The sequence below is a fragment of the Pomacea canaliculata genome, linkage group LG1 (assembly GCF_003073045.1).
Source record: "Pomacea canaliculata isolate SZHN2017 linkage group LG1, ASM307304v1, whole genome shotgun sequence".
Taxonomy (NCBI): Eukaryota; Metazoa; Mollusca; class Gastropoda; order Architaenioglossa; family Ampullariidae; genus Pomacea; species Pomacea canaliculata.
Window position 1 is genome coordinate 10,992,290 of NC_037590.1, and position 16,078 is coordinate 11,008,367.

A 16,078-nucleotide genomic window follows, 5' to 3' on the forward strand; every position below is an offset into this window, starting at 1 on the left:
TTATCTTTGGCGTGAGAATTTGTGATTCCGTTTTGGTCTTTCAGAAAAAAATATTAGAAAAGATTATGTTCCAAGTTCAAATGCTTGATTTCGAACAGTAAAATGACCTGAGTTTAACTTCCCGCGAAAACCCTCACTCTGAGCACTACTGTTTGTAGAAAGGCTGCTTTTTGGGTGAAGCTTTCTAACGAGCGTTTCAATTGTACAGTCACGCAAGCGCGTCAGACTTGTCAATTGTCTGCACACAGATTAACAAGGCTCGGATATTCATCACAGGTTTTTAAACAAATCCCACACGCTGTTTTCAAGATGTTTTTTAGGTCAAACTTCTCCAGTTCTCAAATTTGGTTTTGTTTTGTTTTACGTAAAAAGCTCTTGCTTCTTTCCCTTGAAACAGCAGCGCACGCAGTGTCACGACAAACCTCGAGCAATTAATTTCCAAGACTGAATCACGGATGTGTATAGGTGGATTGCTGTCTGTCTGCCGAGACCAACGCATAGGTCTTGCGAAGTTCTCCGCTGTTAGTCTTGGAGAAGCCTAAACAATGAAAGTGACTAAACCGGAGGGGGGAGGGGAATTGGTGTTTTACGCCGAGCCAGCAATTAAGGCTATATCACGACAAGGCAGCCAGCCCTGTAAACAGATGTCACTTGCAGAGAAAGAACAGCATGCCCGAGACGAGAGATGAACCCAGGATAGCCAACCTTCAGTGTATTGGTGACAGGTGTTACCGTTACGCCACCGGACCGCCTGTGACTAAACCGGAAGCTTCGTACAAACCTGCCTTGTTTTAGTAGTTAACTGGAAAAAATCGTCTTCCAGTTTGTGAGTGGATCGAGACGTGAAGTTATCTTGGGCTTCGTGCATTTCTAGTCTTAAATCACAATGGCTGAAATATGCATAAAAACGATTTTTGTTGTCTTGCAGCACTTCTGTCAAAATTACTTTCATTCACACCGTAACGGGCAAAGCTGAAGTCGGCTTTTATAAATTTTAGTGTTCTTCAGAGACACCGCACGCACACAGTAAGCCTGTCCGCACATCATTTCATTTGGTAACTGTCGTAAAGGAGACATGATGGAGTGTAGCAAAAGGTGAACTAACGCCAGTAGGGCCGGTCTTGCGCACTTGAGAAGGTCCCCACGTGAACAGCCGGTCCACTCCTTCACGTTAGTCATTCAGCATTTTTTTTTTTTCTGTTTACCACGGCGTTAACCGCCTTCAAAGTAACCTTGGAGAACTGTCTTTGGCAAGGTGTCATGTCAGAGATGTCTTTTGCTCCCTTGTAGGAGATCCGGAGAAGTCTACAGAACCATTTCATTTCGAACGCTCAACAAAATTTGGGCCAGCAGTAACGTCAGCTGCCGCATCCGATTCAGGTTCAAGTCTCTCGTGCCAATCACGTTGTACGCTGGGAGACTTGTGGCACGCACATCCCTAGCCCTAATACGATTCACATACATCGCAGCGTACGCTTTCGGAGTGGAAACAAATGAAAGACATCCCTGCGGTAATTTTAGCCTTATGAAGGTCGATGTGAGATGAAAATCCTCTTTAAAAGAAACAAGACAAAACGAATAATATAAAGAGAAATGAAAGAAACATACAAACTAAAAGCAAAAGAGCCAACTATAAATACATGTACTTTGGTTTTTGGAGTCTCGAAATTTTATTCGGAATGACAATTTTAAAAAAATGAAATGTGAGATTGAAGCACGTCTACCAGAAAATACAAAATATAATGTGACCTTAAAACTTTATGAAATCCATTTGCAGTTTAAATGCAGTTTTGAAAAGAAAGGGAGCCTGACGCCTAGAGATTGCAACAGCTTATGCTTCTGAAATTCAACTGATGAATCTGGACAACAATGACAAATCTTTTGACATGCTCTCATTAAAAAAATATAATAAGTCACTACAACACTGAAGATGACATAAAAAGAATCACAGATATCTGCATTTGCTATATAAATGTATATGAACATAACACTCGATCTCTTTTTACTTACTACATGGAGTCATTGAATGACATTCATTCACATTATTTGTACGCATGAGAGACATAGAGGTAGGTTAATCTTAATCCTAGCAGCTATTAATCAGCTAATAATTAAAATTAAACAGATTGTGATGGAATGCATTTTTTTTACTGGTCTGAAACAGATTGTTGGATGTTCAACCCAACAAAATCTCCATTGTAATATATGGGTACAACAGCTCCACTTTAAAAAAAAAATAGCATTATGGCTGTACAGCTGTTCATGCTCCTACAGCTACATGACAGATTTGTGAATCATTATTGCAAGCCAGAGAACAATTACAATCCAGAATGCCAACAACAATTTAACTGAAAGGTCATCATGATTTATCTCCTCTCCCTCTCCCTCGGTGCCTTACCTTCCACAAGCGCTCTAACCACTCAGCTATCTGCTCCCCCATTGAAGATAGGTGCAGCAGTTAAATGAGACTGCTAAAAAGTCTTTTAAAAGTTTGTTTCCTGAAGTGCTGTCTATATTTTTTTGTGCATGCTGAGAAGCAACCTAGCCAGGACTTCATCTCCTCCTTCCTCTTAATGGTAGCAATAAAAATGTGGACTTTAAGGTAAAATATAAAAAAAATCTGAAGGGACAAAACGGAGGTAGGAGGAGGGTTGCTCGTCTTCTACACAGATTGTATTTTTTATTGTTACTGACATGTAACTTGTACTCACATAGTAAACTTCTTAACATGTGCATAGAAAATACACTGTGAGAAAAATCCTTGAAAAAGCAACTCATCAAAACAGGAATGATCCAGAAAAGAATTACAGTAACATTGCATAACAAATAAGCACAAACTTTAGATCAGAAAGGCAACAGTCCTGCACAGTAATTCAATAAATTATCTCCTATAGTGGAAGTTTATACAAAAAAACAACTGTGATCCATATGCAAAGCCAGTTTTTATTTTCCCCTTTGTGTCTTTGTAATAATTCCTGTAACCACATTCAGACCAAAACATGGAATGAAATACAAAAAAAAAAAACTTTGCAAAATATCCTGATTTATGAAAGAAATAATCTGATCTTCCTTAGAGGTTTTGCTCAACAGTCCTTTTGAGCGATTTTTTTTTGTCTGGATAATTTAGAGAAAGCAATACAAAAGCAAACTGTCCAAAAAATAAATATATTTATATATACATACATAAATTTATTACTTTGTAATATAACAGCAAATTTTCTGCATATCATTTTACTAGATTCAAGAGAGAGAGAGAGAGTATGCTATAAGCTCCACAGATTAATGAGGATATCATTGGCAATTACAGTAAAAGTCATTGAATGTCTCTGCCAATAACCACACAGTTGTTATATTAGAAATCTAAGGTTAGCTCTTTTAAGAAACAAAGCATTTTTGATTCTTAAACCTGAACAGTATATCAAAGACCTTGTACACCAGTCTGTAAATGCATCTGACTTAAAAAATGTTTTACGACACAAAACAAAAAATGAGCAGCAGAGTGCAACAAGAATAGCACTATGCTGCCATGTCACTTTCTTATATATAGCAAGTTATGCATAACAGCTGATGGAAAAATTGCTTACATCTTTTTGACTGATCATTTGGCTTGATGAAAAACATCTTGATGGAAACTTTTACAAACTTAAAAGCTGAGAACACGTACACAGAAACATTCTTCCTTGCAAAATACAGTATTGTGATAATGCCAACCACCACCATTCTTTGGACACAGTAAACTAAGTACCCTACAAAGGAGAAATCACAGCACATTAAAAAAAGTGCTAGACTTGGGTGATTTTATAAAACTTTTCATATCTAAGATTAAGACACTGCCAAGTTCCAATGTTTTTCAGGCTGGAAAAAAACTGATTAGCCTCATGACTGCAAGCTACAACTACAAACTGATGCAAAGTTCTCCTTATGAACAGCCATGATCATCTGTCAAAGCCAGTATCCAAACCTAGGGCTTGCTTAAGAGTCTCATAGGCTGTGAAAGATACACCCACCATAGGCATGATGCGCAAATAGTTGACTGTCATCCCACGAAATAGGCCTTTTGAAATGCCATCATCACGGTACACCATTACCAATGTATGCACCCATCCACCTCTGGATGAGAAAAAAAAAAAAAACTTACCATGTCAACCAAGAATTTCAAACCAATTCAGTTCCTGTTATACAAATGAGCTAACTCAGGTTAATGTGAGCATTTCACAGACTGAGGTTGCTAAGTTGCTTATCTTAGGATAAATGTTTGTTTCATCCATACAATGAGGGTTCAACACACAAACATTTGTGCATACTGACACACTCATGCAATACATATTTTTTTAATGGATTTCACTTTATATTATTATACATTATTTATATATGCATACCAATTCTATCCTACATAGTACCTACCCTGCTAATACTTAGCACCTAATCCCAAATACGAGCATCCAGCACTTTGCAGCACCCAGTAATTTAAAAACAAGCATCTACACCAAGGGAATAGGTTGAGTATTGTGAGCTGCCTTCCAGCAAAATGGCACTTCTCCCCTGCTTGGGATGGAGGAATTCATACCTAGTCACCTCAAGTCAAACAGATTCCTAGGAACGAATACCATTATGCTCACCAGGGCCTGTTACAGTTTCAGGCTACGAAGAAAGGGTGAAAAAGGGAGGCCTTGTGACAACTGAGAATTTTACTGCTCTAACAAGGACTTATTGCAAACAAGTAAGGTGTAAGGACTGAGTTGGAGTTTTCCACCATGTCAGCAATCAAGGCTATCTCATGGCAAGGACTGATTTCTGAATGCTATTCACATCAATTTGCAGCTACAATATTCCCTCTGTGATTGTCTGTGCAACTTGTGCAACAAGCTGATGTACAGGGTGGATGAGACAAAGCAATGCCAGCACTATAGCTGTTCTAACAGGTGCTTCCACTTAAATAATATTAAAAGTGATAATTTAAGCAAGTTTACACTCGCAAAAATACCTGCACTAAATAAGACAATACCTTCGGTTATTACCTGTTATACTTATGTGGTTCTGGAAGAATGGAGGACAGCTGAAGCCTTCTGCGAACAACATCTAGTGGATACCTTCTCCCACAAACAAAAATCAAATCTTAATTTTAAAAAGCTTATTTAAATTATTCCTTTACATGTTGCCTACCCAGCCTCTTTCCATAAATCACATATAAACCTTTAAAACATGAACATTAATGACAATGAAAATGCCATGAAAAAAAAACTACACTGCTTTAACCACCTCCTTCCTAATGCCTGAGTGCCCAAGAAATTAACAAATCAGTCTTGTAAATAACAATAATATATAAAATTTACATGTGAGAAGCATGAAGTTATGGGATATCTAATGGTCATAAGAGAAAACAATTTTAAGCAGCATTATTACTGTAACAAGTCTCTTTATAAAACTCACGAAATAGTCTGGGCAACAGCACCTGCAAGGCCACCACATACAAGCTTTGCTGGCACAATCAGAACAAGTCCTCCAGTGTTCTGCGGACATGGCTTTCCCAAGATGTCAGGAAAGTATTCCAGGAAAAATGACTTGATAACTTCATAGGTGAAAAAGGATAAGCCTGAAATGGAAGGAGAACAGTCCACGATGTTTAACAACTTGCATGAGTGTGTTCAAGTACTTTACATGAACTGGGGATGTTGTTAGGGTTTTGATTAGTGTTGTTATAAAACTCAAGCTGATATTTAGTTAGGTTCAGCTTGGGCTTTAAGGCTTTGAAAGTGTCGTGTATTGAATCAGGCTTAACAGGGACATATTCCAATTTCTAACAATTGATAATGACAGTTTAAAACCATTTTTACCTGAATAGGGAGCCATTCCCAGCATAGACGGTATAATGCCACGGTAGAAGCTACGCAGCCCTCCTTCTAAGTAAAGCATTGCTCGTACTGTGTCAACCATTCCCACCTCAAGTTCAAATGCTACACGTGAACGAACAACATCTAGTGGGTAGGTCACAAACACTGCAGTTAAACCTGAAAATACGATAAAAAGACAGCCCTGATCAATGCATTAAGTAAAATGTTACATAAACACATGCAGATCTGCAAACATGTATGCACACATGAACATTTATTTTACTCTTATGTTTACAAAAGAACTGTTTTGTTTCTAAGGGAGCAGGAGGGACCTGTGTGTATGTCCCAGAACTACATTGGTCTTAAAGATGCATCTCTAACAAAACTGTGCTGAGAAGTTCATATTAACATTTATTGTATATTTTTAACAAAAATTTTTATATATAATTTTGTGACTCAATAAATTGCTAACTGATATTTTTCTCAATGTATATATTGTCTGAAATGTATACTTATTCACCATTTTTGTTGTTTCCCAGGTATACATGTACTTGTGATTGACGTAACAGAAAATGCATGTCTTTTAGTACTATTCTCATCCAGAGACTAGAAAAATTGTTAATATATGATCAAGGCATTAAGAATAAAACAAACAGAACAACAACAAAAAACCCAAACCTGCTAAAGAGCCTGCCACAAGTTTATTGACATGTGGATGATTGGAGAAAAATGGTTTGAGAAACTGCAAGAAAAAGATATTTAGGAAACAGCAGCATTCTGAATCAAAATTGAACTTTCTTCATGTTCTGTCCTCTAAAGATGGCGGATGAAAATCAATGAATTTTCCCACCAAAGTATTTCCATACTTGAAATTTTATGTTCGTGAAACAAACGATGGCTTGTGTATAAAGACTAAAGAAAGCCTCTATGTAGATCATATGTCATGCACCACATTGTCATACTAAACTGATCAAGAGCATATTGTCTTGAAGCTTATGTACATACCTTTTTATATTGTTCAAATGTTGAAAACTGAATAGCAGCATATGGAAATATCCTGAGCATCTGCACACCATTTCCTTTAAAGAGTCCAACAAAACCTTCCTTGAACAGGACCTGACGTAATGAAGATAAAACACCTGTAACAGTTTTTAAAAATAGTTTAGCAAAGGAAAAATTAAATAAAAATTATGCTTCATTGCCAATAGACTACCTTATTGTTTATCTCAAAGATTTTTGGTAATACAGAAAATATCAGGCTTGTAATAATTCAGCCTTAAAAAAATGGAAGAGGGAGGAGGGATATGATCAGGAAATACTGGGGATCCACAACTACTCAGACACAAAACATACTATTTTTTTTCTCAGGCGAAAATGTTTCCAAAGGCTGAAATGGAAGGAAAGGTGGAGAACTATTAGCCCTGAAATCCAAAAATTTGTTGTTCTATATCCGTAATAGTTGTATGGCATATTCTTAGGGGAAGAGGTTAGCTGAGCAAATTTGAAGGTGCACCATTTCAGTACGGTGCAGCAAAGCTGCCCCTTGTCAGAAATTGGTACCTGATTTTATAGAGGATTAGAAGATTATAGATTATAGGAAGATAAGACAATGAAAGGGAGAGGAGATGGATATTGCCCTCATTAAAAAAATGGCCCCAAGGAAAGTGTGGTCTTTAACACCACCCTCTCCACAGACTTAAAATGATTAGGCAATGACATTTACCTTTTACTTTTTAAAAATTCTTTGACAGCTAAGTGCTATATGAGCTGTCTTGATCTTTTAATATGTCTCAAACCTAAAAAAAATTTGATTGATGATACATGAAGAATTAATCAGTCATTGTGTTTGGGAAAAAATGGCAAAGAACTTACAATTTATACATAAAATCGACGATAAAGCAAAAAATAAATGGCTTTAAAAGGGGTTAAAGATTAGTTGAACAGCCTATTGTAAAAATAAGGTTTTAAACATACAAAGTGGTGGTTAAAGAAAGTAAAAAGAATTCAAGAAAGAGAAACAAAATTTATCAAGAGAGTTGAACATTTCTATGATTTATTTACTTACTTTATTCCATTATTTAATTCTCTGCAATTGGAAGATATTTTAACACTGTAACCCTGAACATAAGCTATTAATGTGGCTATAACAGTGCCTCAAGTTACAAGTGATGTGTGTTAAATATAGCTAAACAGCTAAAGACCTTGAAAATGACAAAATATGCACTTTCTACCACATGTCTAGTGTCACTTTACTATCTATGACACAAATTTGTGAGGTATATGTTTCATGTTGTTTTGGCTGAAGGGCATTAAACACATCAGTGTTTTTTCAGTTTTATCTCCAATGAATATTAATTTTATTCTTCAGTCTGCAGCAGTTTTTTTTCACAGATGAGGAATGACAAACTACTGTTGTACAGTGATTAGGTTTTGTGCAATTGGTACTTACTTCCCATACTGTCTACACTACCCCCTGATCCTGCATGCTTTCTCTTCTTATTTCTTGCATTCTTAATTTTTAATTTATCAATAATAATAATACTAGCTGATTTAAAACATTCTTGTTCCTTACTGAAAGTTTCAAATGCAGTGCAATTTTAAGGAACATGAAGGTGTATAAAAAGAAGTAATCGGACAACAGAGATATAAAGAATACAGGAGGCAGAAAGAGACAGCAAGGAGAAGCATCAAGAATACAGGTAACGTCCAAACTCATCAAGCTTTACACAGGAGTAGAAAGTAGATCAGCATATGCAAAATAAAAAAAAAATTTACTTAAGTAATTTGCAGCAGGGCAGAATGAATTATATTATTTACAAACATGAAACTGCATTGTTCCTTCTGTTTTAGTTTACATTCTAAGGCTGAAGATGTGCAGACAGATTATTATACTTGTAACATATATTTTATGTAAAACCTGAAAAAAAATAATAACTACGATAGTTGAAGCACTTCCAAACATGAATATCTCCCTCAGGCACTTGACTGGAACCCTCAGGGAATGAGGACAATTGGGAAACCAAAGCAGATTTGGAAAAGAACAGTAGAGAGTGAAACAAAGGACGTCGGAACCACATGGATCCAACTGAGGGGGCCTGCAGAAAACCAGGTCCGCTGGAGAGATGTTGTTGTGACCCTATGCTCCTCAAGGAGTAACAATTAGGAATAAACTAAACCTGCAGGACTAGACATAGTATTATTATGTGTAAAAGACTATGGGATAAGACTTATTCCTTTTGTAAATTTTCAGGATGAACACTTGGTATTTGCTTAAAATTTGTCTTATAAGTTTTATAATTTTTTTCAGTGCTTTTTTTAAAAATAGGGTAGTTTTGTGCATCACAGAGTAACTAACACCATCTCATTCATGTGTCTCTAATGAGACAATTAAACAAAGGAAAATATACTCAAAAGACCCACCTAGATGTTTGTAGTGTTGATTATGAGCTTGAAGCAAAATTTTTACCCTGTCCAGTGGAGCTACAACTGTTTTAGCTGCACATCCAGCAAGTCCTGCAAGCCATATAAAAGACTGGATAAATGTCAATAATTATTATAAAGAAAAATACAAAATTTAGATGACATGTTCTAGGTATTTGTGTGTGTATGCATTCAGAATGTCTAGGTATAACAATATAGTAAAATCTGAGATTTGACAACACCCTTCATACAGCTAAAATATGTGTGCTATCGCAGTTGGTGAGAAGGACAGCAAAAGCACTCTTTTTGGTGACCAGTTGTTTCTATCTTAGGCCTGAGTGTAGCAAGACGAGAGAAGTCTGTGATAATGCTGACAGCTTTTATCCTCACATCAAGCCTGGTGTATAAATAACCTAGTAGTCTTTAGCGAGTGCCAATGACCTTGCTGGCAGTCTTGACCACCTTTATCAAACATTTATTCTTCACAAAGAGAATGCCTTACCACACAAATTGAACATTAATATGCTCTTGATCAAGCTGCTAGCCCTGAAATTTCTCCGTTTTCACACTGATGTAACTTCCTAGAAACGATATTGGTGTTTTTAAGGAAGGACAGTTTGCTTTCTTGCACTGTGCTGAGATATCTATAACTGTGCAACTGTACTATTGTCTCAGTTCCAGTTGTCCACAGCCACAATCTGTAGCTTTAATGTGACTTTCTGTTTCAGTGTCTTGCTTAGTAACTTCAATATGCTTCTAAATGTTAAAAGTTTTCCTATTTCCAGCAGGTGTTCCACACATTGAATATTCATTAATGATAGGACCAAACTTTATTTTTAGAACAGGAAGTCACTACAAATAAACATTTATGCCAAACTAGAACCAACCAACATAAACCAGCTGTATTCCACTGCTTGATTATTTGAAAATTGGTGCCACTGCAAAAATATCAAATGAGAGGACATTTTGTGCTTAAAACTGATCCATGCAGATCTAAAGTGCCACAGGATGTATCCATCTGTCAGAGGGTCTACTCATACAGATTTTACTGTAAATGATTGCACATTTCAATCAGGAATAACAGCTGGGTCAAACCTAGAATAGTACATATTACCATACTGATGATTTTCTTTTTTATTCTACTTGTTCTCTCCTACCATCTGTGTTCTTAATTTTTTGCTTGAGAAAGGCATCAAGCAATGACCATTTTCATCCCAAATGAAAAGTAATAGTTTGTATCATTGCAATTCAATATTATATTACAATAATCACAAAGTTTCTCCACTCTATTTCTAAAATGTATTTATTCAGCACACATCTCGTACTTTATTTGCCAAACTAGAAGAAAGTGGGGTGGTTATGACTATTTTGAAAACGGTTAAGCGTAACTGCAACAGAGACAAACAAATATACTTACCTCCAGCAACGAATGTTCGAATAGGAACTGAAATGTTCCAGCGCCTTTCTTCTAGTTCTATCCGAGTCATATGGTTTTCTGTTTTCATTCCGATTTTCTTTGTAAAACTCAAATTTACTGAACATACCCACACACAAAAAAAAAAAAGAGGAAGAAAAAGGGATGCTCTAGAAGCAGCAGTAGAAGTAACAAGTACTGCCGCTTAAGTTATGTCACGTCATCAAAAAGAGATTGGTCAAACTCACAATACGAAGTGATTATTTGTTTTTACTAAGTTGTAGTTCTGCAGGTTGTAAAGCGAAAGAAGACATTTTGTGGGTGTAAAGCTTAAACTCCAATGGTCTCGAAATAACAAAACTCGCTTGAATTTCATATTAAAAAGGTAATATTTGAAATTCGAACAATGCCACGGACACCAGCACGATAATAACATGGCGAATATTGAGACTGATTTCTCAAATTTAGCGTTCTCTTTAAACACAACCACAAGTAGGTTGACTTGAGTTAAGCTAACATATTTAGTTTTGTATACAATGGAAGATATCTCTGTTTTCTCAAAGTATTTACCCCATAAAAAAGTGCAACTTTAAGTTGTTAATTTGAACATTATGTCAATTTTAAACGACAAGTCATAAGCGTTTGTGCGAAACTACACACCATACTATGTTGCGATGGCGGGTATGGAATCCGCAAGGGATGCTCGTAGACGGAAAATTTTAGAAAATCGCGAAAGTCGAATGAACCGTCTTCTGGGCAAGTCACCAGGTACGCAGAATGGTTAGTTTGCTGAAAGCAAATAATTTCGCTGGCAGACTGTTTAGAATATGTGAGGTTGATTTTATTCTCAACGCCCTTTTAGGTTGACAACAAACTATGAATCTTGGTTCTGCAGCACTCCTTTCTCTCTAGTCACGCGCTTTCATGTGCGATTCATCTTCCACTTTCAACCTGTTGTTGCATAACTGAAGAAAGTCTGACACAGAATTTGCTGCGAGATTGCATACTTGGCAATTAGCATTAGGACTTCGCACTTATCATTACAAAGTATCAATTCGCCCGGAGCATTATCATCCATTCGCTTGACTGGTTTTGGTCAGTCCAGTACTATTGGGGTTTGATGAAGCATACTTCCGCCAAAAAGAACCTTCACTTAAGTTGCTTTCAAGACTCACTTAAGCATAGCGGTAAACAGCTCTATCAAGGACGAGCATCCTTTGGGTGAGAATGGATGACTGGCACCTTATCTTTTTTTTTTTTGGTAATTGTTTAATGTGTTGTTATTTGAGCTTATAAGGTCAGCAGACATAACTTTATTTTAGTAGAGGCCCAATACACCATGGCGCCTTTTACAAACCAGAAAACAGGATTGGGTTAGGGTTAGGAGTAGGGGATGGCTTAGGATTCAGGTTGAAGTTGAAGGTTTGGTGTTTTTTTAAGGATGTGTCATGGAGTCAATAACAATATAATTCAATATATTATGGGCAGACCTGTTCTTAGCCCCTGTGAGGCCCAACAGGCATATGGATTAATTTTGGAGCCCAGTTAGCCTAGGGGCCCCTGGCAACTGTCAAAAGCACGGAGCCCTAGGTAGAGGCCTCGTCTGCCTGTCGCTAAGCACATCCCTGATTATGGGTCCTCCCATAGTAAAGTTGGTCATCGTATGATAAAAACGGTTTCAGATAGAATTTACTATAAAATGGCATGTTTCTGCTATAAAACAATGTCAGACCTGGTTACCTGTATGACTGTTTTCTTTGACATCTGGCTGAGCTTCTTACAACCTACCCACTTTCTCAGCTCCATCCACTTCCTATCTGATAAAAGTTCACATGGTTATTGCTAATTCTTTTTAGTTATCAGCTTTGGAATTGTCTTCTTTTCCACACTAGTATCTTTATATGAATTCCTTGGTTGGTTGTACCTAGGATGGTTGCTTGCATGTACCTTGATATTTAGGTGCCTTATTTATGACAGTGGTTTTTAACCTGGGTTCGATTGAACCCTAGGGGTTCGGTGAGTCAGTCTCAGGGGTTCGGCGGAGCCTCCGCCACGGAGGTCATGACACACCCGCAATTCGTGATGACACTAAAGAAGGGTTTGATGAATGTGCATATGAAACTAAAGAAGGGTTCGGTGAATGTGCATATGAAACTAAAGAAGGGTTCGGTGAATGTGCATATGAAACTTGTGGGTTCGGTGCCCCAAAAAAGGTTAAGAACCACATGAGTATACCTATAAGTAAACTTCAGTTGAAGACTTGATGAAGAAAATCAGTGATATTGTCAACATCACAAATGTCAACCATGACAAAATTTGCATTATTTTTTTAAAGAAAATTGTTCATATTTACAAGATTATATATAAAAAATGAACTTTCTAATGCTTTGCTTTAAGCTTGTTTTACGATTTGTAATTGGCATGTCTATATTATTGACCCGTATCTATTTCTTGACAGATCCCCAACATAAAAATGAAGTGCCTGAAGATATTACAAAATGTGAAGGCCTCATACTCCAGTCATCCAAACAAGATGCAAGTTATGAATTTGCTGAGGTTTCCACCATGCATGATGTGGACATAACCACTAATAGCCAGGCACCATCAGTTGTTAAATCAAAGAATACTTTCCGATTCTCCTGTGAGCCCTACATTAAAAGAAGAGAACAAAAACATTCCATTAAAGCCAGTCAATCAATTCCAGTATCATACTACACAGCATGGTGAGAGTTGGGTACCAGATGATGAACATCAGCCAGTAACTGCAAAACCAGATCTGCTAGGCATGCTGGATGTGATGAGAGCTGGTGGCTGTGTGATCGTTGCCTTCTTGACATGTTGGTCTTTTTCTTTTGGAATGAATCTTCTTTTTTTAGAGGTAAAATTTCAAATTTTTTCTAGGACTAGTGCTTTAGATAAAAGAAGCGCTGGCAAAATTATGATGAAGCTAGTTCATTTTTAATTCTGTTTATAAATACAGTGACAATAAGAATCCTTATCAGCTACATTAGCTATAATGTCAAAATTTGCTGATTAACAGAGATGTTGACAGGTAATAAAGATAAAGTTGAAAATGCTAAAATTGCATTTGCATTTTTGGTGGGGGGGGGGGGGGGGGGAGAGAGTTGATTTGGTACTGGGCAACTGTTTCAAAAAATGTTTGTAGGTTAACTAATGTTTATAAAAAAATTAAACTGTGAATCTTTTGGTTAGGTGCATGCAAACAGAATTTATTTTGCTTCATCGTTCAGCGTCACCAAAAACCGCCTGCTTATATTTCTGCGCTATTATTTAAATATCTTAAAGAAATCCTATGCTGTTATTATTTCTTTATTATTAAGCTTATCTAAGTAACCATTTAATCACTCCTGTCTATTGCAGCTTGCTACACTGCCATTCATTTTGCTGGAGGGGTTTCTGTTCTATTTCCAGACCACACACATGAAGGTAGGTCACATCGCTAAAATGGTTTATTTTAAACTTGAAGCAAATAAGGGAGGAAAAAGACACTCTCCAGAGACTGAGACTAATATGTTTATCTTGTATAACTGTTGATACAAATGTTTATGTTAAACTGAGCTGTGTTAATTTTAATAATTGGATTTGAAGTCTAAAATCACAAATACAGATAACAAATTACTTTCTAAACAGTTATCTTTCCTGTTAGAATCAACTATTACATACCTGGTAAGCTTTCAAGTTAGGTGTGTGCTATCATCAGGACTGTAACTTTTATCAGAAATTGATTTGCTGATGACACTTATAATTTCTATTGCTGACAAGCTTAGTCTGCAAGACTTTTAAAAACTTTCCAATGCTTGTTTCCACAGGATGTTCGATTACCTCACAAGTTTTCGGTGATGTCTAGTGTTCTGATGCTATGTGGGATCCAGCCAAAAGCAATTGGGTTATATGATAAAATTATGGGTTACATTTGTGCAGTAGCAGAAGATTTTGCTCTATTCTTGTTCACAGTTATTTTTTTCAATACTTTCATAGGTGTAGACAGCTGAAGCACAATATCTGAATTGCTATTTATTGAGTAGAAAAGAATAGGTGGTTGATTTTCTTTTTTAAAAGAAACTTTTTCCAGATGAACACAGCTTTTTTTTTTTTTTTTACTTGTAAAGCTATTGAAGAACTGATGCTATCAGTTAGAGAATCTGCATTTGTTAGATCAATTCCATATGCTTTCTAAACAATACTGCTTTCACTTGGAAAGACAGTTTCCCATTCCCACCATCTACAGTGCACCCAGCTTGTATGCACACCCTTAAAACCAAAATTTAACAAGCCCTGACCCATACACAAGTATAGGCACTGTCCTGTGCAAGGTGTAGAAGTTTGGAAAAATACATCCTAATGACATAAAGTCATAACTGATGCCGTTAGCACGTAGCTGTTTGAAGTGTTGTGTGTAATACATAACTAGTACTTTAATTTTAAAACTACAGAAGTCTTTTTAATTTAAAAAAATGTGTGCAGCTTCATTAAAATGACATTATACTGCTGGAATTAATAGCTCATTAACAGTTGTGTGCTTTTAATCAGGTGGGAACAGATGAAGGTGAATTTGAACGAGATGAATTTGAAAATTGTTTTCATTCAGTATATATGGTTGCCTTTCTCAGGGGTAGCCCACACAATTTGATATTAAGCTTAAGGTTTTTTCTCTTATGCATGTAATAATAATATAATAATAATGTGTACTTGCAACATGCAGCTTCATGACCAAGATAGATCGCACTCTCTGTGCAGACTAGTAATGATGAATGACTGCATCAGACCACGAACTTGTATTACTGGACTGCTGGCAGACGATTTGTTTCCAGTTAACTACTAAAACGAGGCACGCTTGTACAAAGCTTCTGGTTTAGTCACATTCATAGTTTAGGCTTGCCGTGACTAACAGTGGAGAACTTTGCAAGAGGCTAAGTGTTGGTCTTGGCAGACAGCAATCCACCTATACACATCCCTGATCAGACACTGACATACGTTAATGTCTTATGTTGCTGTTAGAGTGAATCTCATAATTATGACTATAACAGCATTAGTAGGTACCGCCACACATGCCTTTCTGCTGAAATTCCAAGTATTTCATGGGCTATCGGGACAGAAATATCACAATAAAGAACAACTTTTCTTCGTGTGTTCAGAATTTTCTTTTGTTTTGTGTGACTGGGCGAATAATGTGTATTCTGGATAAATGGTAAATATTTGTCAACTCTGAAATGATGTAGCTCACACCACATGCAAAATATCATGTGGTTTCCTAGATGAGCGTGAAAGAGCATTTTCTGATGAATTAGATGGTATATGACATGGCGGGGAAGCCCGGTAGTGTAGTGGTTTAAACTCTTGCTTGTCACCACGAACTTGTATAACTAGACTGCTGGCAACCGATTTTGCAGTT

General features: G+C 36.7%; 1 protein-coding gene and 1 long non-coding RNA gene across 2 annotated transcripts; one reads left to right on the forward strand and one right to left on the reverse strand.

The window, feature by feature from the left end:
- Window positions 1-2,371: 2,371 nt before the first annotated feature.
- Window positions 2,372-11,178, reverse strand: LOC112564885 (graves disease carrier protein homolog). The gene is made up of 8 exons (XM_025239988.1): window positions 10,669-11,178; window positions 9,252-9,344; window positions 6,837-6,970; window positions 6,510-6,573; window positions 5,835-6,008; window positions 5,431-5,593; window positions 5,019-5,090; window positions 2,372-4,110 (listed from the first exon to the last, which is right to left on the reverse strand). The coding sequence occupies exons 1-8, from the start codon at window positions 10,754-10,756 to the stop codon at window positions 3,936-3,938; spliced, it is 963 nt and encodes a 320-aa protein (XP_025095773.1). The 5' UTR covers window positions 10,757-11,178; the 3' UTR covers window positions 2,372-3,935.
- A 115-nt stretch (window positions 11,179-11,293) lies between these two features.
- LOC112564889 lies at window positions 11,294-15,811 on the forward strand. The gene is made up of 4 exons (XR_003099274.1): window positions 11,294-11,433; window positions 13,124-13,543; window positions 14,047-14,112; window positions 14,496-15,811. It is a non-coding gene; the product is annotated as an uncharacterized LOC112564889 (long non-coding RNA).
- Window positions 15,812-16,078: the final 267 nt, after the last annotated feature.